Source organism: Hydra vulgaris, chromosome 03 (assembly GCF_038396675.1).
Source record: "Hydra vulgaris chromosome 03, alternate assembly HydraT2T_AEP".
NCBI lineage: Eukaryota > Metazoa > Cnidaria > Hydrozoa > Anthoathecata > Hydridae > Hydra > Hydra vulgaris.
Genome location: NC_088922.1, coordinates 58239961 through 58265136, shown reverse-complemented (window position 1 = coordinate 58265136; position 25176 = coordinate 58239961). Strand labels below are relative to the sequence as shown.

At 29.4% G+C, this 25176-nt stretch overlaps 1 protein-coding gene across 1 annotated transcript; it reads right to left on the bottom strand.

Annotated features, from left to right (window-relative positions):
- Positions 1 to 12277: 12277 nt before the first annotated feature.
- On the bottom strand, positions 12278 to 15099 carry LOC100198506 (small ribosomal subunit protein eS4). The gene is made up of 6 exons (XM_065793806.1): positions 14988 to 15099; positions 14777 to 14854; positions 14437 to 14617; positions 13006 to 13103; positions 12550 to 12796; positions 12278 to 12473 (listed from the first exon to the last, which is right to left on the bottom strand). Exons 1-6 carry the CDS (start codon positions 14988 to 14990, stop codon positions 12301 to 12303), a joined length of 780 nt encoding a protein of 259 aa, XP_065649878.1. The 5' UTR covers positions 14991 to 15099; the 3' UTR covers positions 12278 to 12300.
- Positions 15100 to 25176: the final 10077 nt, after the last annotated feature.

The window sequence follows — 25176 nt, the reverse complement described above, 5'->3', positions numbered from 1 at the left end:
CTCCAATGACCGCGATTTTTTGAAAAACATTTTCATTTGACATAATTATGAACATATTTAATTTTACGGTTACACAATGCCTGAAAATTCCTTACCTAAAACATCAAACAATCCTACCTACAGTACTGAATATATTCTATATTTTATATGTTTTATACCCTACATTTATATTGTTATCAAGACATCCTCCACTACATTAAGACAAGCGGAGGTCATTTTGATAATCTGGTATACGTATAAAATATAAAATGTATATAATTTGTTGTTGTTGTTGTTGTTGCTGTTGTAGTGCTTCCAGAAGTCTCTACAGTCTTATCACAGAGATTATGAAATTAATGGAAATATTTTAATGATACTTAAAAGTTATTTAAGCAACCGTTTATATATATAATATATAACCGTTTATATATATAAATAGTTTGTTTACAGTAATACAACTGTCTTTTTCAATTTATTAGATATAACATGTAGGGTCCCTCCAGGTTCTATACTAGGACCTCTTCTCTTTCTAATTTACATTAATGATCTCTCAAAAGCCTCAAATTTAATGACGGTCATGTTTGCCGATGATACTAATCTCTTTTTATCTCACAACAACACAACAACATTATTCCAAAATATGAACATTGAATTAACAAAAGTCTCTGACTGGTTTAAAATGAATAAGCTGTCACTAAATGTTCAGAAAACTAAATGGATACTTTTTCATTAAACTTCAAAAAAAAAAGTACTGCCTCCTGTCATGCCTTACTTTTTATTGACAAAATTCAAATAAAAAGAGAACTAACTACTAACTTTTTAGGAATCAATATCGATGAAAACTTTAATTGAAAGTATCACATTGATTTGTTGTGCAACAAAGTTGCTTGAAATATAGGAGTAATGTACAAAGCTGAAAATGCTTTAAATAAACACATTTTAACACAATTATATTTCTCTTTAATCCATTGCCATATAAGTTATCCAAATATTGCTTGGGATTATAGCAATAAATCTAAACTGCTACCTCTTTATCGTCAGCAGAATCACGTTGCTCGTCTTATCAATTATTAAGATCAATTTGCTCATACCAAACCATTATTATTTCAAACGAAAACTCTTCAGCTGAATATTTTTAATATACTTTGTTTTAAGGACAAATGTAAAACCAACGCATCTCCTGTTTCTTTTCATAATCTATATACCTTAAAAGATAAAAGTAGATATAACTTAAGAACTTTCATTCATTGTCATTTGATTTATTGTAATATTGCATGGGCAAGTACAAATCATACAAAATTAAAAAAATTGTACAGTAAACAAAAACATGCCTGCAGAATATTATTTGGAGCTGATAAAATTGTACCATGCGAGCCTCTTCTGCGTATACTGGGCGCATTAAATGTTTATAAAATAAACTTACATCAAGTTTTAATGTTTATGTATAAAACAAAAATGGGACTATCTCCTAAAATATTTCAGTCCTATTTTGAAAAAGTAGAGCATAAATATCCGACAAAATTTTCAAATAATAACTACATTGTCCCTAAATATAATTCAAAACAAATTACATATTCAATTCAATATCGTGGACCCTATTTGTGGAAAAATTTCCTAATATTGCAAATACGGAAAAAGTTAGTATACATCAGTTTAAAAAAGAATCGAAACAGGTGTTATTACTTATGGATTTTAATATATCCGATTTTAAATGCCTCTTTTAAACTAAAATTCAATTATATAAAATATGTATCAGAATTTATCAATTTATCAATTTTTGTTTGTTAGTTTTTTCATTATTTGAGTTATGGTGTTTCCTCTAATCTTAAAAGTTATTGGTGAAATCTTAGTTTTTCAACATTTTACTTAACTATTAATGAGTTGTTATTTATTTTACTTTTAATTAAATTGGGTAAAAATTTAAATATTACTTTATTACAAATTGTTATAAATTTTATTTTCATATTCTTCAACAAATACTTTGTATAATATACGTATATAGTCTGGCTCTTGAAAATACGTGCTCTTTAATTAATTAATTTATTTTTTTGTTTTTGTTTTTTACTTTTTTTTCAGTTTTTCTTGTTTACTTGATTATTACTCTTAACATGAATATTGTTCTTGAAGTATTTCTTAAACTAATTGTTATTTATTTTTACATTTATAATTTTTAATAAATAGTTTGTAAAGTATAAATATATTATCCGGCTATTGTAAATACGTACGATTGGGGCTCGGTGATAAGACAAAATAACGTCTGTTCACAAAAAATCCGGACTGATTTCAAATGTACACAAATTGTTCTAAATTTCGAATTTTCGATTCAATATTTTTAAATTTAATCGGTCAACAACAACAGTTTCATTTTGTGGCAAAATTGAGTTTAAATAATTAATTCAAATAAACATGGAGCATCTAAAAGAGAACGATGTTAGAAATGTGATTGGAAATTTTTATAAACAAAACATAAACAGTGGAAAGAAATTTACAGTGGATCATTTTAAGAAAATGGGAATCGCAAAATCTACAATTTATGACATAATTAAAAGGTCTGAAAATAATTTGCCAATGAATAGAAAAATCGGTTGCGGCAGAAAACCTTTTAAAATTACACCAGAAAAGAGAGAGTCCATGATTGCAAGAGCAGAAGAGAAAATCGGGATTTCGCAAAGAAAATTGGCACTAAAATATAAGATAAGCGTTTCATACGTAAATAGATTATTAAGTATGCATGGACTAAAGTATACCAAAAGAAAAAATGCACCAAAAACAACAGAAAAGCAAGAAATTAAACAAAAGAAAAACTTATTAAAACTTTCAAAAACTTTTTTCAAGCCATCAAATGAGTTTGAAATCATCATGGACGATGAATCTTATTTCTGTGTAAATGGTGCAAATTGTTCACAAAACTCTGGCTACTATACAAAGGATAGTTCTCAAACTGATCCTAACATTAAATTCAACTTCAAAAAAAAGTTTGACGAGAAAGTTCTCGTTTGGATTGCAATCAGTCGTTTTGGTCATTCGTCGCCTTATTTTGCTGTAAAAAACTGTGCACTGGATGCAAAAACTTATTCTAAAGAATGTATTACAAAAAGACTTCTTCCATTTATAAATTCCAAGCATCAAAACATGAAAATTTTATTTTGGCCTGACGGAGCGAGATGTCATTATGCAAAACACACATTAGAAACTTACAACACTTTAGGTATTAACTTTGTCGACGCTAAAGATAACCCCCCAAATGTACCGCAGTTAAGGCCAATTGAAAATTTTTGGGCACATTTAAAAGCAAAAGTTTATGGAAATGGATTTACTGCGAAAAATCTTGACCACCTTAAGAATAGAATTCGATTAAAGTTGAAAGAGTTTGATCCAGACTACTTTTTCAACCTAATGGATTCAGTCAAAACTAAAGTTCGAAAAGCCGCTGATTTAGGACCACTTTCGGTTATAAAATAGTTAACAATGTCCAGTCACTCATTTTAGTTAAAATTTTTGTCAAAAATCGATTAATTTTGTATTCAATTAAGAACAATTTTTCATTCCGGATTTTTTGTGAACAGACGTTAATATCTTCTACTTGCCCCGCCAGTTTTTTTTTATTTATAAACCTTGTAAATTGTAAAAGTTAATAAACGGCGAAATAAATAAAAAAAAAAAAAAAAAAGAAATGATAATCTAATTCGGTAACCTTTTTCTCTAACTAATTTTGGAAAGTCATGTATTTCATTTCGAGGAGCTTTTCTTAGGAAAAAAAGAGTTTTGAAAAATTTTGATTTTTCCCTTGAATAGAAGTATCTTTCATTCAAGAAAAAACTAAAAGAAATTATTTTATTTTTTGGAGACATATTTTTATATTTTTATCTTTCTTCTGAAAATGAATATGAAGCTTATTACATAAGGTAATATATAATATTATAATCCATATCTTACGTGGTTATGAAAACAGACTTTTTAAAATATTTTTGTATTTATATATAAAAGTATCAAGAATTTCTTTACAATTTTATTTACATATTCTTACGAAATTTATGTTCTCGCTAATTATTACTACGACATTATTATTTATTTATTTTTACTTTATATTTTATGTTAATTTAATGTACTTAATATTCACGAGCGGTTCTCGATGATCTTTTTTTTTGTTTTTGTTTTTATACCTGTATATTTTGTTATATTTTTGTATTTGTATTGCGATTTTTATCTTAACTATCTTATTGTATAAACTCATTGAATATTTAAGTAAAGAACATAAAATTAAAAAAAAAAAAGTGCATCGCGGAAGAGCATTTAACCATGAAGTTCACGCCTCCTTCCTTACCAATGTCGCTTATTGAGCTAGAGCCGGCGTGGAACTTCGGACCTCTTGATTCTGACTGTGACCCATTTAATATTGTATAGCGATAGTTGTGGTGGATAAAATCGTAATATAAAAATGTCTCTTATGTTACAATATATTTTGCACAAATCTCCATTTCTAAAAACCTTTGAACCGGAATTTTATGTACCAAGGCATAGTTTTTTCTCCTGCGTCCGGACTATGCTGTGATTGAAAAAGCAAAAAAACGAAGGACCAAATATTTGTTCCAGGTCATTGGATAGACCTTATTAAAAATGCAAAGAAGAGGGCCCTAAAATTTATTGTAAGAAAAATGGAGACCCATGAATTTCTTAGTTCAAAATTATTGGAGGGTGGGATAACCAATAAAAAAAAAATTAATAAGTGGCAAAAAAGCTTCATAGCTAAAGACATGTTGGATAAAATTGAATAAAGGATGACCACGCTTATTTCAAATGAAGCAGGCGCATTTAGAAAGTGACACATTCATGTTGCCGGACGTTACAATGCGAAATCGTGGACAGTCATCTGACACTATTAATGTTGAACTTGAGCCCTTGTACCTCAACGGTAGAAAACTAACAAAAGAAAAGCTAAGTGATCTTTTTGAGCTAATACAATTCATACCGCCTGACCATCATCTCTATTATCTTTCTCTTAAAGGTGACGAGGAGGCAAATGATTTGGGTCTAACTGATGTTCCTGGTGACGAAGAGATAAATTAGTGCATCTTAAATATATAAACGAATCATTAACTAAGTCATAGATAAAACATTTGTTTAGCCTAACCAACTCTATTAACAATATTTTCAAAAATTTGAAGAGGCAAAATTACCTTTAATATCCTTCTGATAATCATACTTTTTCATATTATTTTTAAATCCTTAAAGTCCTTATAGTCTTTTCCAGTTTACTAAAAATGAAGTTTTAGTTTTAAAAAATGAAGGCTTAGACCACTCCGCTGAGCCCCTCATATATTAAGGACATTCATTTATATAAAAGAGGTCTATCCAATGTTACAAAATAGTTTGAGCTAAGTTACTTAACGTTATAATGTTGTTTATATCATCCAAATTAAAGCACTTCATATTAATTTTCAAGTCACTGTTTTTACATGATTCTTAATAAATGATTCAAAGAAATTAAATTTGAAATAATTTTACTCAAATTAAATTATCAGTGTAATAAAAAAACAGATTCTATTATAAATTCTATAATATAAATTGATATAAATTGTAAAAGTCACATCGTGATATAAATTGTACAAGTTAAATTATTGATATAAATTGTAAAAGTCGCACTTACAAAAACTAGATTTATAAATTTTTGGAAAATTATGGGGTCCTAGATTGCAGCCAAATTGATTTATAGGTAAATCCGGCCAATATTGATTTATAGGTCCTGCTAATATTGATTTATAGGTATTTATAGGTAAATCCAGCCAATATTGATTTATAGGGAAATCCAGCCTGTTCATACAAGCATCCAAAAGATTATGAATATTTTTCTGTACGTTGTACTGCCAGAAGATAAAATAAACAATACGTGTTTTACGTCTAATTTATTTATTTATTTTTTTTGTTGCAAAAAAAAAAAAAAAATAAACAAAAAAAAAGTAACGAAAAGTGAAATGGTCTTGATGACCAAGGTGAGGTAGTCTTGATTACCAATATAAGTAAATTGGTAAAAAAAATGTTTATGTAAGCTGTCTATTACTATTGTTTATATAAGCTACAGAACCACGGGAAAATGCACTCGCATATGACCTCTACTTATCAGTGAGAAATTGCTGACGTCCGACTACAATAAGGTGGTTATGGTGTCAGATGCTTACAAACAGTTGCATTCTTTTCTTAACCATAGAAATCATAAGCAATGTTTTTTGTGCTAACATGCGACATTATAAACACGTTGTCATACATTGAAACAATCAAAATTATTTTACACAAGTTTATGAATATTGCTAAATTGCATTCCACATTTTTAGAATTAAATGTTAACTTTAATTCAACTTTAAGGATGGCAAAAAATTACACACTGCAAATGGACAGAGAAAAAAATACATCCTGTAGATAGATAATAATAAGGAACTAGCAGCACATGCAGTTTAAACTTCAGTGGAAAGATTATGTACAATAACAAGAATAAGAAGTATTGATAGGCCTATATCAATACTTTCTGTATTTTCAAAACTCTTCGAACGTGTAGTTTATAATAGAATCTATGATTACTTCATTAAAAACAATTTTTTTTACCCAAATCAGTTTGGCTTTCAAAAAAATCTCTCTACAGAACATGCAATCATTGAAATAGTAAATCAAATAACTAATGGTTTTGAAAATAATAAATTTACTTTAGGAGTGTTTCTTGATTTATCAAAAGCATTCGATACAGTGGACCATTGCATTCTATTAGATAAATTAAGGCATTACGGAATAATAAATAAAACTTATTATTGGATTAAAAGCTATCTTACAAACAGAAAACAATATGTAAATAATGTCCAATCTGGAGTATTAAATGTCATATGTGGAGTCCCGCAAGGATCGATTCTTGGTCCACTTCTTTTTCTAATATATATAAATGACTTTTGTAATGCATCTTTAAAAATGAACTCGGTCATGTTTGCAGATGACACAAACTTATTTCTCACCAACAATGATATCAAGAAATTATATGCAGACATGAATATTGAATTGTGTAAAGTAAACAACTGGTTTAAGGCAAACAAACTCTCACTTAACGCTGAGAAAACAAAGTATATACTATTTCACAAAAAAACACAAGAAGAAAATCTTCCTCTCAAGTTGCCTAACCTATCTCTAAATGATAAACTAGTAAATAAGCAATCCAATATAAGATTCTTAGGAATCATTGTTGATGAAAAATTATCCTGGCTTCCACATATAATATATATCCAGTCAAAAATCACCAAAATAATAGGTTTGATGTATCGAGTTTGCTCCTACGTCAATAAAAATAGTCTTAAATTAATCTACTTTGGGCTAATTCATAGCCTCATCAGCTATGCAAACATTTCATGGGCAAGTACTCAAGCGGCAAAGATTAAAAAAATTTATAGTCTTCAAAAACATGCCTGCAGAATCATTTACTCAAAAAATAGGCGTGAACACGCTAAGCCCTTAATGAAAGATATGAAAATGATGAATGTGTTTGAAATAAATATCTACCAGCATTTAATTTTCATGTATCGTTATAATCACAATATCTCTCCTATAAGCTTTAATAACAAGTTTAAAATAAATAAAAATGATAGCTATAATCTTAGAGCGAATATGACCAACACATATAAACTGCCTCGGATAATAAACAAATATTCAGAGTACAGCATTCTATATCGAGGTCCAAAAGTATGGAATACTTTTCAAAAAGGATTCAAAGGTACGGTAAATTCGTTAAGTTCATTCAAGTTTTTAACAAAAAAAGAAATTTTTAAAATATAAGAAACGTTTTTGGTTAATGATACTTTGAATAATTTCTCATAAATCTGTTTTTGTTTTATTTCTACTTTTGTTGGTTGCTTATCAATTTTATTAACGAATTACGCGTTTTATTACGATATTTTATTGAAATTTTATTACGCATATTGTAACATATTACGATATTTTTTTGAAATCTTGTTATAGGGGCTCTATGAAAATATTGTGATAACGTACTGTCATCCTCATCTTCTTTGAGCCCCTATCTGTTTTACTTATTTTATTTATTGAAATTTTATATTACGAAGTTGTAAAATCTTATATTATATTAAAACAGAGAAAAAAAAAAAAATAATAAAATAAAAAAAAAATTATTAATTCACTCTAATTGAATTTTTTTATTATATTAAAATTAATTTATTTTATTATTTTTTTACACTGATTGATTTTTTTTCATTTAGGTTTTTACTTTTTGCAAAAGTACACAAAGTAACCACAAAAGTGCATCGTTTCTTCATTTTCAAAAATCTCTATAAATCTGTAACTGAATTTAATTTACTAAACTTAAAATGGCGAAAAGTAAAACAAACGAGAAGCCTTACACTTTGGAGACAATAAAAAGCGCAATGGATAAAATTGAAAATGGCAAGTTGAGCTTAAGAGCCGCAGCTTAATTCTACCGCATACCAAAATTAACGTTATCCAACCGTATTTGCCGATTGAAAATAATTTACACTCGTAATTTATAAAAACAAATATTTACATGACTGGGGCTTGAAGAAGACAAAATTCATCTTATCATTAAGCCCCCCCCCCCCCCCCCCCCCCCCAAAAAAAATGCATATTCATCAAATAAAATGTTTTAACAAAATGCAAAAAATAAAATATATAACGTTTAAAATATTTAGTAATTCAAAGAGTATTTATATTTAAGAACTGATTAGTAAAATAAGATGATATATAAGTATTAATATTACAAGAAGAATTTGCAATAACTTTTTTTAATAAAAATTGAAATTATAAAATTTTACAATATTTTTAGTAATTAGTATTTCAAATAATAAAACTTAAAAAAATCGTTTGTAAATTCAAAACTTATAAGATAAGAAATACATTTACAATAGCAGACTATTGTTTAGAATATTAAATATAATATTAAAGAGTAATTAGTAGGTTAATTTTTGTTTTTGTTTGCTAGTTTAAAAAGCTTTTTAGAAGAACTTTAATTCATTTTCATGTATCATCAGTAATTGCTTAAGTTTTGTTTTAAACTGGTTTAAAGAATAATTAGATTTCAGCTCATTATTTAATATTGTATTCCACAGCTTAGGACCTCGGTTAGCAATTGAGAATTTGGTTGCTGAATAATGTGTTTTGGATTGAATGTAATTGTTTTTTGAAAATCTGGTAGGGTATATGTGGTTTATTTTTTCAAAAAGTGAATTAAATAACATTGGTGATATTTTTTTATCAAGTTTAAACATGAAGATAAGAATATGGTAAAGGTTTAGTTTATATACATTTAGAATATTAAGTTTATTAAATAATGTTTGAGTGTGAGAGAAACGGTCTACGTTTGTAATTATCCTTATAGCCTGTTTTTGTTTACTAAACCGTTTTTTTACTTTTGTTGCGTTTGTGCTGCACCAAGCAACGTTTGCATAATTTAAGTAGCAATGAATTATAGAAAAATATAAGTTTTTTAAACAAGATAGATTTAAAAACTGCTTGGCTTTATACAAAACACCTATATTTTTTGATATTTTATTGATTTTTAACCTTGGTTCACCTTCTTCAGATACTTGGCGATTGGGGCCTAGGTAGAACTAAGTGAAAGAGCAGCTACAAACATCGTGTCTTTGAGAGCAGGGTCATGCACACCAGAAATTGTTGCTGGTTATTTTGATGTTTTAAAAAAACATTTTGATTTAGCAAAAATAGATTTGAGTAAAGCCATGCATTTGTGGAATTGTGATGAAATTGGTTTCAGTGGTAACAAAGGCGATGCAAAAGTAATTACCAGAAGAGGTTCAAAGCGTCCACTAATATTAAATAGAAATAACGAAAAAATAAACTACACTGTTCCTAATTGTGTTAATGCTGACAGATTCCTTCTAACGTTGTTTACAAATCAAAAAATCGACTCTATGATAAAGAATCGACTCTATGATAAAGGAGGCCCACCAGACACACTTTTCACAGTATCACGATCTGGTTGGATGGAAAGTAATCAATTTTTGCAGTGGGTTGATCAAATCTTTATTCCTGTCATTCAAAATATGTGCGTCCGTGGCGCAGTGGTTAGAGCGCTTGCTTTATAAGCAAGAGATCCAGGTTCGAAACGAGCCTTGGACATATTTTTGCGTCACGGTAAGGAAGGAGGCGTGAACTTTCTGGTTAAATGCACATCCGCGGTGCTCTGTGACAAGACCGTTAGGTCTTCTTGGGGCACCTAAATAACAGTATTAAAAAAAAAGAAAAAAAAGTATTGGTGGTCAACATGTTTTACTTTTGGATGGCCACAGCACACACGTGTCATTAAGTGTAACCTTAAAGTGTAAGGAAAACAATATAACACTAATTTGAATTCCCACCCATTCATCTCACATTCTGCAGCCTCTTGGTGTTGGTGTATTTTACCATGTCAAAGATGGTCGGCGTGATATTTTACGAAAATTTTATGCTGAAATTGGTTTCAGCAATTTGTCCAAAAAATTTTTCCCAAGTCTCCTAGCACAGTTTTATAGAAGCAACGAAGCCTACACTTGTATTCAAGTTATTGCTGGTTTTGAAAATACTGTGCTCTTTCCATTAAATCAAGGCAACATTGACAAATCAAAATTAAAAGTTCGCCTAAATTTTAATAACATCATCAGCAGTTACAAAATCACCACGCAGCCCAAACTGCTTCTTTTTTACCTCAAATTTCTTAACTAACACAAACCTTAATTCCGCCTGCAACTCTAACTTCAATTCCAACTTCTCAAGAGGAATTGGCAACTTGTGTAAAAATCAGTTTTAAAAGAACTCTTTTGAAGCAACTTCAATTCCAAAATGCTTATAAGCATCCTCCAAAAAAAGCCAGAAATGTCATAACAGTGGCTGGTCAAGCTTTTACAGAAGAAACATGGTTAAACCAGTTAAGAGAAGAAAAAGATGCAATGAAATTAAAACGAACATATGTTGAAACTGCAGTAGAAACTCTTGTTAAGAAAGCCAAAAAAAAAGCACAAAAAGTGCCTAAAGTTTTTCGAAAAAGAAAAGCCTGAGATGCAAGTTTTAGAGAAAACCTGAGAAATATCAAGTTGCAGTTCATGGACTCGTGAACCTTGTCGCCCAAAAGACATAAAAAGTGAAGAATTCTTTTGCACTAGATGTTGCAGAACCTAGTTAATGAGTTTACCACTTTTATTTCAAGTTAGCTCATGTTTTTTTATTTTTTCTGTTTGCAATATTATGCATATTTTAACATTAAAAATATTGAATTTATCAATTAGTTTTTTTTTCATATTATATGGAACTGTCTATTTTCCATAGAAACTTTACAAGTTACAAAAACTTTTTTTACACTGTAGAATTGCTCTAATAAACATGTTCCAAAAAAAAAAAAAAAAAAAAAATGCCGAATTCTCAATATTAATAGTTATTAGTCATTTCAATGAAAAATACTGGGTATTTGAACATGCTGATCACACACATAGGATTTTTTATTTTAGCAACAAAATTTCGCGCTACAGATTTACTCCTCCGTAATATTATTTTAAAACGCAAAAAATTAGTGTCTTAATAACCGATAATTGTAGCGTTTCTTGACATGACTGCATATAATCGATGTAAGTTACAAAGCAACTTTGACCTCACTGCTTAACATCTAAGGAGTGTATGCTCATATTACCCTATAAAAATTTGAAGAATAATTGCATAGTAGAGCTATGTATGTTATCTTATCAAACTCTTTTTTATTCAAAAGAATTCTTTCCTAATACGTCAACAATTCTATTCGCTTATTTTTTGTGATATATACAAAGGTATTAAAAACTCACGTAAATAAATTTACTAAGATGAACAAAATGAAAACATAACACAAAAAAAACATCATTTGGTCAGCATAGTACTAAACTAGGCTTGCAGATCTTAAAATGCCATAAAACAAGGTAGAATAACCGGAGATTGGATCATGCAGTCCTTTGGAGCACAACGTTTATGATGTATAGACAAAACAAGGCGACAGTTGCTCAAGATAAAAAAGATCACCACAATTCAAGCTTCTTTATTAAGGAACATATAATATAGCAGACTATGTATTTTTGGAATCTGCCATTAATAAAGCAAAAGCAGAAATTTAAAAATTTTTTAAATTGGGGGGATAAGCTATCTTAAGTTATTTTACCTATCAAAATATTACATAAAAATGAACATTTTTTATGCAATATTTACAGTATTTTATATATAAATGGTAATGCAAAAACCAATGTGGTCGAGGGTGGGTGTGAACACATAAGAAAATCATAATACAAAATGTTGAGAAATTTTATTTCATTATTTATTTGCCATTCTTCGATCACGTTCATCAGCAATAGTCAATCTGACTCCCTTTCCGCGAGGTAAACTAACCAATGGTTTAGAACCTTTTCCAATCAAAAAAATGTTAGAGAGTCGAGTAGCAAACTGGTTTCCAGTAACATCTTTGACATGGACAATATCATAGGAACCTAAAAGAAAATAAAATTACAATAATAAGACAAACTATATGGTAAAATTCTAACCCTTAAAAGAATAAGTTTTTACTTGGATGTCTCTCACGATTAGTTATTATTCCCACTCTACCAGTGTTGCGCCCAGCAGTTACCATAACAAGATTGCCTGTATCAAACTTAATAAAGTCAGTTATTTTTCCAGTCTTAATATCGACTATAACAGTATCATTTACTTTGATAGATGGATCTGGATATCTAATGGTTCGTCCATCATGGGTAACAATGTATGGAATCGAGTTTTGACCAACAGCAGTTCGTTTTACTTTAGCTAATTTATACTTAAAATGAATAAAATAATTTAAACAATTTGCACAATAAAATATCAGACTGAAAGGACAAACAATTTTCAAACATACACAAATTATTCATAGACATAATATATACACATACATATATAAGCATAGAGAATAATTATAGTTTATATTTAATAAATTATACTTTAAAATGTATTTGCATATTAAATAGTAGTGTTGAATATTATACTTACAGCAGATTCTTCAGCACTTATTCTGTTACAAACAAATCTACCTTTGACATCATACAACAGACGGAAATTTTCATGTGTCCTTTCAATTGAAACAACATCTGAATAACAAAAGTTTTGTTGTGTTTTATATTACAACAATTGGTTTTCGAACCATAACTGAGAAATAAATCATGAAAAGCGAAAAAAAAAAATAATACACAAGTTTTATTTTATAAATATAGCATAGTAATAAAAATTATTAATTATGAAATAATGATTTTTTTAATACTTTATTATTAAAAATAAAATTCAGATATCACTATATAAACTACAATAATGCATAAGGTATAATCACTGTAACTGTAAAAGCTATAATAATTGTTAAAGATCAACAAAACATTTTATTAAAAAAAAAAAAAAACTTTAAAACATTTTAATCAACAAGTTTGTTCATTTATTAGTAGCAAACACTCGTTAGAAATACCAAATAGTACTAAATTTTAAATCGAAACTTAATCACTTTCTAAAGTTGCAACTGTTAAAAAAAAATTGGAAACTGTACACAATTACAGTTGTAATCAATAAAAGCAATTGAGACAGGATACACGAATAGATTTGTGGTCAAATATAAATGCCATAAATTTTGTCACAGAAAATTTTGTTATTGATTTTAAATTGATAAAAATAAGTATTTGAAATCTGATCTAATAGTTTCCAGCGGCAATAGGCATTAAAAGAATTATACATTATAAAACTATATTATATAGATATAATCCGGCCATATATAGAAAAACTACCAGCCAGTTGATGTATTGAAATACATGAACTGAGAACTTAAATTTATAAACATAATTTTTATGAAACAAAATACGCTAACCTTTTTCTCTTACTTTTTGTAGGCTTTAAAGTTTTTTAGAGTTAACCACTATTTATCACATTATCATGTCATTACAATTTCACTACTCAAACAAAAATAATAAAAACGAATTTATTAATGCATGTTCTAATTTATTAAATGCAGAAAGTTTATAAGGCAAAAACAGTGCCCAAAAAATATCATCAGTACTCTTATTCTTATACTATCTTGGGTCAGCATTTAAAACACCAAAATGAACTATAAACAGCATTTTATGTCTTTAAATATGAATATATATGTTATATACATAGCCATCTAACATTATATACAAAAATGTAAAAAAAAACTTACTTAAAGTTGCACCTTTCGATTCAAAATTAATTTTTACATAATTAAAAAGTTACACCTGCAAGTTTTAACTTAAACTATAACAAAATTTATTAACTCAAATAAATACGTATTTCTTGATATGTATATGTGTTTATTTATATATATATATATATATATATATATATATATATATATATATATATATATGTATGTATGTATATAATATATGCTAATTCGTTATCATAAAATATCTTAGCTTTTTTTACCCATAAATCCTGCTGGATAGCATATATCTGTTCTAACTTTTCCATCAACCTTTATGAGGCGCTGTTTCATAATTTTAGTAACTTCTGCGTAGTTTAATGCATACTTTAATCTGTTTCTCAAAAACACAATTAATGGCAAGCATTCTCTCAATTTATGTGGACCAGGTGAAGGACGAGGAGCCTAAATGATTGATAACGTCAGCAGAGTTGAAAATCAATTTTACATAGTTTAAAAATAGAATAGGAAAATAAAAATTTAAGAAATTAAAGTACAGCAACTCAGTAAGAATTGCAGTTATAAAAAATAAGAACAAATATTAAGTTTAAACTTTTAACTTACAAAGTTTCCACTCAACTTGTCCAACATCCAATGCTTAGGTGCATTTAGCCGCTTGAGGTGCTTCTTTGGACCTCGCGTCTAATAAAGAATAAACGAAATTGATAGCAGTTAAAAACGCCATTTGTATATAAAACGTAACTGAGATGGTTAACAAACTGATTCGTTTGATAAATTATGATGAACTATATTCCCTCAAATAATAATTTCTCACCATCTTGGCTATCCTCTTGGTAAAAGAACAATTTGCTTCGCTTTACCAAAATAAAAACAACTCATGAAATCGAAGCAAAGATTTAAAGTCATAGCTCAAAACTACCTTACAATGCTTATTTTAATGCGCATATTATCGTTGTTTATTTTTGGCAATTTACTCTTAGCGGGTGTATGCCAGCTAACACTGAATCACTTAAAACAAAGTTAAAAAAAATTATTATATTTGTTTTCATTTATATATTATATTTGGTTTAAGTCGTAAAATAGACAAACAATATATACATATAACAAGTTGGGAAAACACCCCTCTATAAACAATCAATTTTATAAATAATTGTTCTGAAATTTTTCTCCAACCTGAAATCTAGACTACTGTGAGTAGAAGGCACTATGGTGTAGAAAGTTTGTTGCTCAGTAATTCGTTCCAGAAATTTAATCTGTTACATGATTGGTTGTGTCTCGGAAGTTCTGAATATAATAACGCATTCTTTTAAAATAGTGACCTCGTGACAAGGTGTTAATAAGTTTTGGAAGATATATATTTTTTTATTTGTTAAAGTAATCCATAAAACTTGTACATAAAAGGTTTTATATAAAGGAAAGCAACACCAGACTTTCCTATGCTGACAATGGGCGTCGATGTAGCAAAAGCAGCATTTTAAAAAATTAACTCTAGGTGCATCAACTACATCAATAATTTAATAAATTCATCATGGTTTAAATTCTATGTGACAATGGAAAATTTAAAGAGTTTTCCGGAGTTGAAATAAATTTGTCAGGGTAATTGCATACTTTCAGTAATTACCCGGACAATGTTATTGAAAAAGCATTTCAATATGCAAAACTACAAGGACAAGCTCAACAAAAGAAAGCTAAACTGCTAGCCTACACTAATTAAAACTAATCTTCTATTCAGTCTACCCTCTAGTGATAGAATACAACAAATCTTTTCTGATATTAATCCTGTAATAGCTTACAAACAACCACCAAATTTACTGAGACAACTTTTTCCTGCTAAATTTAATTCCGTACCATCTAATAATAAAAATATTTAAAATGTAGTGAAATTTTTAAATGTAATAATGGTCGTCGCAAAATTTGTCTTTTTTATCTGCAAGAGGTAAAAAAATTTGTAACGTCCGCTAGTTCTATCTGGAACATTGAAAGTCACGTTACTTGTAACAGCAAGAATGTCATTTATTATTTAAAATGTTTATCATGTAATGGTCAATCAACATATACTGGAATAAAAAATAGTTTTAGAAATCGTACAAATGATCATATATCAAGTTGCAGAACCAGCCTTTCTTAAAAACATTTTTACCCCAAAGACTTAAGGAGTAAACAGATTCTATCTGTTAACCAGCCTCGCACCCCATCTTCATTTATTAGGCTGGTGCAGATGAATTTCAAATACAATGTTTCCAGTTTAAAATGTTGAATGTTGGATCTTCTTGACTCAATGCTTGAATTTTGCTCATTAGGAAATAATACAATGAGGCAACTCATTGTATTATTTCCTAATGAAGGTACAGCTCTAAAACTTTCTCTGAACAGCCTCAGAACCATAAACCTAGTTTTATGGTTCTGAGACTAGTAGTCAGGTTTCCCAAACTCTGTGGTAGCTCTCAGAAAGGCTAATTCCATCATCAGCTGAAAAATATCAAAGTATTAACAGTGTCATGTTGCGCATGGATGGTGTTTCTGTTAGTACTTTTGGTATGCTTTGTCAAGACCACATATGGACCCCTTCGTTACGGCTTAGAGTTTATTAATAGTAATAAGGCAATGGCTTGGACGATTAAATAGTGTACTGAGTACTATCTATGCTTTAAGTCAAGTTCTTTAACAAATTTAAAAATGAATAAATTACCAAAAACTATAAAACACAAAAAAATCATCGTCATCGCCATGTTCTCTAAACCATTCACTAATATTCGTGGTCTTCGAAGTAACTTTTCTTCTGTTGAGTCTTATCTCTTGAAAAGTTCACCAGACCAACTTCCTCTTTGTGAGACTAATTTGAGTTCAGCTTCTCATCTTGTGATCTTAGTGTTGATGGTTATCTTCCTTTAATTCGTAAATACTCCAATAGTCACATGCTTGGCTTGGGCATTTACATTCATCAAAGTTCATCCATCTGAAGGTAAAATAGATTTGAATTCACAGACTATTCTTTTATGTGCACCACTTCGCTCTATCGTCTTTCTCTTTGTTCTACATTGTTCTCCTTCATCTCAAGACTGCACTTTTTTTAATGTTATTTCTGATATTTAGTATTGTTGTTGTTGGTGAATTTAATGCTCACCACACTAAATGGCTTGGCTTTAGTGTCAGAGACTCTGCAGGCATTAAAGCCCACAACTTTTGCCTTTCTCAATCCCTAACTCAAATAGTCAACTTTCCAACTCGCTTTCCAGACTACCCGATTCATTTACCTTCCCTATCGACTTATGTCTTGTTTCTGATCCTAGTTAGCTCTCAGTTTCACCATATTCATTCTTGGGTGCTTCTTACCACGGTTTGATCTCTCTAAATCTTTCGTCTTCCTGCTGAAAAATGTGCCTCTCTCATAAATTTGTGGATTCAGGCTGGCATGGAATCTTTTATTCCTTCTCAATGAATTCAGGTCAAGCTTTAATCTTCTCCATGGTTTTCCTCACTTTATGTTGCTGCAATTGCCAATAGAATCCGTTACTTCCATATCTATCAGCAAAACAATTCTCCAGAAAACAGGCGTCTGTTTATTACTGCTAGAAACCATTGTAAAAAGGTTTTGTCAAACACCAAAGCCCGCTTTTTTCAGGTCATAAAATCTCGTATTTCATCCCAAAAATTAGGCTCTCGTGACTTCTGGAGAAATTTTAATAGTATCGATAATAAGGGCAAATCAGTTATTCCACCTCTTTTGTATGGTTCAAATTTTGTCACCTCACCTAAAGACAAAGCTGAATTGTTTGCTAAGAACTTTTTATCAATATCATAATCTTAATTCCACTTGTTGCGTTCTAACTGATATAGCCGTTAAACAGGTTAACCCATGGCTTGACATTCGTATCACTCCAACTTCTGTATCTAAAGTGATTTCCTGCTTAGGCTCTTTTACAGCTTGTGGCCCACACAACATACCTGTTGTGGTCTTGCAAAAGTGTTCTCCGGAGCTGTCGTCTATACTTTCAAAAATATTCAACAATTGCTTATCAGAGTCTTGTTTTCCATCCTGCTGGAAAGCGGCATCTGTTATTCCTATTTTCAAAAATTCTGGGGAGCGATCTGATTCGTATAACTACCATCCCATTAGTCTTTTTCCTATCGTAAGCAAGGTTTTTGAATCTTTAATTAACAAATACCTAATCTCTCATCTTGAATCTAATAACTTACTTTCTGATTATCAATATTGATTGCGATCTTCTCGTTCTATAGCTGATTTGCTAACAGTAATAACCGATAGATTTTATTGTGCATTAGATAAAGGTAGAGAGGTTAAGGCCATCGCTCATAACATTTCAAAAGCTTTCGTTAAAGTTTAGCATACTGGTCTTCTCCATACGCTTTCTTCTTACGGTGTATCTGGTAACATCTTTTTAGATTATTGAATCCTTTCTTTTCAATCGTTTTCAAAAAGTTGTCCTCAATGGACTGCACTCTTCTTCATATTCTGTAACTTCAGGTGTTCCACGAGGTTCTATCCTTGGTCCTATACTCTTTTTAATTTACATTAACGATCTTCCAGATATTCTCACATCTAAGGTGGCTTTGTTCGCTGATGATACTATCATTTATTCTTGTCATGATAAGAAGCCAATACTCTCTGATTGCTTGGAGTGGGCATTTGAGCTAGAAAAGGATCTCCTTTCTGCTACAGCATGGGGCTCACAGTGGCTAATGAACTTTAATTATAATAAAACTCAATTTTTTTCAGCCAATCGTTATCGCAATAATTTAGATCTTCCTATATTTATGAACGGTAATGTACTCGATGAGTCATCTACCCTTTATCTTCTAAGATTAACTCTTACTTCTAATTTTTCTTGGAAACCATATATATTAAATCCGTTTCAAAATTAGCATCTGCTAAGGTTGCATCTCTTTATCGAGCTCGACACTTTCTATTCTCTATCTCTATAAATCTCAAATCCGGCCTTGTATGGAATACTGTTGCCATATCTGAGACGGATCTTCTAATGATGCTCTTTCTCTTTTAAACAAGGTGAAAAAACGCATTGTAAACATAGTTGAAACTGCTCTTGCATCAAACCTTTAACCATTATGACATTGTCGTAATGTTGCTTCTCTTTCGTCTTTTCTACAAATACTATAATGGGCACTGCTCAAAGAGCTAGCGTCTCTTGTGCCATCTACTAAAATTCATTTTCGTATTACTTTTCATTCAATTAAGTCTCATCCTTTTTCTGTGACTGTTCCTAATTGCTCCAAAAACCCTTATTCCTTTAGTTTTTTTCCTCGAACATCAATTCTTTGGAATTCGCTTTCTTCATCTCGCTTTCTTGATTCATATAATTTGCAATTTTTAAGTCGTCTGTCAATCGTTATCTTGCTCTACAGTCTTTATCTTTTCTCTTTCAGCAACTTCGAACTCTAATTAATGGTCGCTTGCAGCCTTGTTGGAAGCGAAGATGTTTAAAAAAAAAAAGAAGATGATATATATAAACTATTTTTGAAAAAAAATGAATTATGGCTATATTTTTCATTTTTCTAGTAAAACGTCTTATTTTCTACGTTTTGACACATTTTGAGAAATAATCCTCAAAAAAAGCATGTGCACCATTGATTTAAAGTATTTTTGCTTCATTTTTTTTCAGGCAACTAATTTTGTGTTCACACCATATTGGTTGCGCTGGGTAAACTAAACTGCTATAGGTTATACGGTTTTTCGTGTTTAATACCATGGGATTTAAAATGCAAAATAACTATTTAAACTTATTTTATAAGTTGCTGCAAGCATGATATTGCAGTGATATAACAAAATAGTGCAAAGTTCCCTTGAACTATAAAGTTTTCCTTACTTGATCAGTAATAAAATCAAAGGGTTATAGAAATAGTTCAGGTGTTATTTAAAATTACTTATTAACTACCATAAACTTTAAAAATGATATTTTATTTATTGATTTTTTATCAATAAATTAAGAGAACGTCATAACAGTTGAAGCTTTTATACACATTTTTGCTTGAAGAATTTCGGTTTGCCAGGGTAATAATAATCCTATTATAACTTTTAACTGAACTGTTTAAATTTTCACTGTAAAGATAAAAATCATTTTTAATCAATTTTTATATCAATATATGTATATATATATATATATATATATATATATATATATATATATATATATATATATATATATATATATATATATATATATATATATATATATATATATATATATATATATATATATATATATATGTATATATAAAGTTCCCGTACAAAAATATAAACAGCAAAAGCTCCTGTACAAGACGAGAAACAAATTACACTTTAATCTAAAACAAAATAATACTAAAAAATACTAAAAGAATACGAAGGATTACAAAAGAATACTAAAAACACATTATATATTGAAAGAATGCCGGTTCATTTCCCGATTGGGAAACCACACCAACCAAGATCAAACCGCACTAGTTTTTTTTGTTCAATACCGTGACATAACGTGATGTTCCGTTACGTTACCGCACTTTTCCGAAAATGTTATTTTATAAATTTTTAAAATAAAAAATTTTTAACACAAAATGCGCGTTAAAATCAATTGTTGTTTAGCAAATTATGCTTTAAAACGAACGTAGATAACGCACCCCTTTACATAGCGCTTTATCTAACTTTGGTTCATATCATAACTAAGGCTGTCAACGGGTACCCGGGAATCACGTAAAGTCCCGAAACGTCTGGGTTTGTCACGTTATTCTTGGTTCGTCTTGGTTCATAACCGCACCAAATATTCGAGTGCGGTTATTCAATCGGAGCGTCACGTTATTCCGGAACGTAACGTTTAACGAATGGCATTAAACTTTAAGTTCCATTATAAAGTTGTATTTTTTCATTTAAAGTCTTTTAATATTGTTTGATCTAATTTTTTAAAAAGATATTGATCACTCTTAAACAGACGAGAGTTGTATTTCCAGCAGTATACAACATTTATCAAATGTGAGAAAAGAGAAAAAAGATTCTAAAAAAAGAGTTAGTTTTTATGCTTGGGCAAAGAGCTAAAATAGGGACTACATCAAATCGGATTAGCAGACTTAATGGAAAACAAAAAGCTGGAGAAAGAAAAAAGAAAAGAAAAAAAAATTGAAAAAAGAAGATTGAAGGAAGAAGTAAGATTTTTTAAACTAGTTATGTTTTTTTAAATAATTATTAATTTATAAATAATAGTTAATTAAACTCCTATGTAAAATTAATTTTAATTATATTACAAATATTAGCGACTTAAAACTAACAAAATCAAATTAAATTTAAGATGAACTTTTGACAACCATTTGTAATTAACTTATGTTAAGACGTAACAGATAAAAAATTTATACTTAAAACTATTTGAACCTAAAGTATTTTACAAAACATTATTTAATGAAAATTCAGTTACTTTATCTCTAGTTAAAAAAAAAAGAGCGTCTGAAGAACTTTAAAAAACGATTAGAAGTCAGGAAGAAAGGTTTAATTCGAACTTAGCGAAACAACGGAACTGTTTAGTAATAAATGTTGCATAACAAACAGCAATACTGAACTCAATCTAATGTGTCAACAAAATAAAGTTCAGGAACGTTTACGAGGACAAAGGAATTCTGAAAGTATTCCACTATAGCTTTAGCAAGCATACGATATGGTATAGGCTAACGGTAACAGCTGAAATTGCGATAGCAACTTGGATGGATGCAGGAATAATTAAAAAAGACGATGTTAAGTTATTGATCACAACAAAGTCAAGCGAACTCAAGAAAAAATTATACAGCCTTTTTCTAAAGAGTTTGACACTTTATGCAGGATTAACATTATTGATTGTTTTTTTTTTTTTTGATGGGAGAACTGATAATACAAAAGTTCAATTAATAGTTGAAGGTTCGGCTAAATATTTTCCTGCTACAATCAAAGAGGAACATTATACAATATGTCAAGAGCCCGGTGGTAGGTATCTTTTCCATTTCATACCTGAATAAGTACAAAAACATATAAAACACGCTGAAGTAATTGCTCAGAATATATATGACTTTTTGAAAAACAACGATACTGATAAAAGCTTAAAGGCGATAGGTGATGATTCTACTAGTGTTAACCCAGGGTGGACAGGCAGAGCAATATATATTCCAAACAAATGAACATCCTCTGCGTCATCTGATAACAACTCTTGATGAAGAGACTCAGATGATGAGGCATGATGATGATGACTCTGATGAAGAGAAGCAACAAATGGAGAGACAGTCTTGGAAAATTAAATGACGTAACTGCTCTAGAAATTAATCTATCCTTTCAAAAAATTGATGTCAAAAATCCTCTCATTACTCTAAAGGATGAAGTAATCAAAAATTTATTATCCGATCAGTTTTATTGGTATAAAATAGTCTTTGTCATTAGAAGTGGATTTATACCCGCAGACTTGGCTTTACTTGAAATTGGGCCAGTTATTCATTCCAATTGGTTGCTATGCCAGCAGTTCAACGTTCAGCATGGTCTCTGAGAACGTCATACAGACCATGCTCTGCTTAGAGAATGTAGAGGAAAGAATGAACGGGATAGAGTTAATTGTGAAAATCAGAGACCCCGGTGACAAAAAACTTCAAACTGGTGATAAAAATGTGAAAGCTAGAATAACACCAGAAATAAAACCCGATGCAACAACACTTATACAGCGACAAGACTTTCCCCTGACGACTGAATTATCTCCTACGAGTCTATTCTTACTTGTGATCTGACAACAGAAGAAATAAAACCCGATGCAACAACACTTATACAGCGACAAGACTATCCCTTGACGACTGAATTATCTCCTACGAGTCTATTCTTACTTGTGATCTGACAACAGAAGAAATAAAACCCGATGCAACAACACTTATACAGCGACAAGACTATCCCCTGACGACTGAATTATCTCCTACGAGTCTATTCTTACTTGTGATCTGACAACAGAAGAAATAAAACAGACTATATTTCCGCCTGTGGATGTTCCGGATTGGCCTTGTCATGGGCAGTTAATTGAAAGACATGTTAAACAGGTTACAGAAGCAACAAGCAAAGTTTATTCTCATGAAAAAAGGGATGGTTTTATAAGAGGTCAGGATTTATCGAGACAGTTGATGTCTACTAAACAGTCAAAGAAATATTCGATCTTAATGACAAAAATAAAAAAAAATTTAAATTTTGTTTTGTTTAAAAACTTATAGTTAATCTTATTTTATTAAATAGATAACTAAATGATAGATAAATGATTATAAATAGATAACTAAATGATAGATAAGTGATTATAAATAGATAACTAAATGATAGATAAATGATTATAAATAGATAACTAAATGATAGATAAATGATTATAAAAAGAAGCGATGATAAAAGTTTTAATAATAATAGATAAAAAAAAAAAAAAAAAAAAAGAATTAAAAAAAAAGTTTAAGCCGTCAAAAATATGTCACCACAAGCAAAAGTTTGCTATTCTTGTAAGTTATTTTCTGCACCAAACTATTTTTGTTTGCAATTTCTGTCTATCATAACCCGGGTTACACCCTGATAGATGTTTCCAAATATACCATACCATTGTGGATTAATTCTAAAAACATATTATGTGTATGTACTAATAAATGTTTTCACAAGCCAAAATGTGTACATTTTTTTTAGGATAGCTCTCCGTTTTTGGTTTCCAATAAGCTAAATATCTTTTAACTATATTATTAATTGTTTTTAATCTTTTTTGTTTTGTTTGTTTGATCACCAATAAAAATGGCTTAATTATTTAAAAATTATTTAAAACATATGTTTTCGATATTAAATAATTAAGCCAGGTTTTTTTTATTTTTTTAAATTTCGCTTACATTAATATGTCACAGTACAATTATATATGCCATTTATATCGTGTTAAAATTAAAATAGTTAAAACATTTATCAACATAATTCAAATAAGAAAAAACACAACCATATATACATATATAAATGTAAGCATATATACACATACAAATGTATAGATGCACTTATACATTAACTGCTAAAATTTAAACCAGAGCCGATGACACCGGGGGGGGGGGGGAGCACGTTCTCCCCCACTTTTATTCTAAAGAACTTTTTTTTTTTTTTATTAAGAAAATTCTAGATATATAGGACTTTTAAAAAATTGACGATTGTGCCCCTCCACTTCGAAACTCGTGTCGTCGGCCCTGTAAACTTAAGCTTTGGATAAATTGAGAAATTATAAATTTTTATTTATTTCAACATGGCATATATATCTTGAAGAAAAGAAAGCTTGCAAGAGAAAGGTTTGTATAGTAATTGCCAGTGAACACTAAATGCTTTTTATTTAGATTAAGAGCTCCATAGGTATGCGTTCACTTGAAGACATTGCAGAATTTAGGAAATTACCTGTAATATTATTAGCTGTAGACAACTCAAACCACTTTATTCCAACAAAGGATAACCTTAAACCAGTCGCAAGACATGGTTTTTAAAAAGATCGGTGTCCAATAAAGATAATTAGTGAACCAATACATGAATGATACCCATTATTTATATTTATATATTTATTCATATATACCAAATATTTATAAAGTTTTCATTTCAACTACTGTAACAGCCTTCTAACTCTCCTTCAGGTAAGAAGGTTTTTGCTAGGTGACTGCTCAAAAAATGGTTTGCAGAATCAGCAGTAATAAGTTTTGAAATAGTATCGGTCAAGTAAGCTTCAAAGAAGTCATGAGTACTGTTTCCTTCTATATATATATATATATATATATATATATATATATATATATATATATATATATATATATATATATATATATATATATATATATATATATATATATATATATATATATACAGTATTGGACAAAACGAGTGCAACCAAATAATGCTAATTTAGTTTCTTTATATAAAAGTGCTGCGTTTTTTCAATTTAGAGAAATAACTATGTAACTGTGTAGAAACAAAGTTCTTTAAGTTTTATTCATCACAATGTTCATTATTTGTACACAAA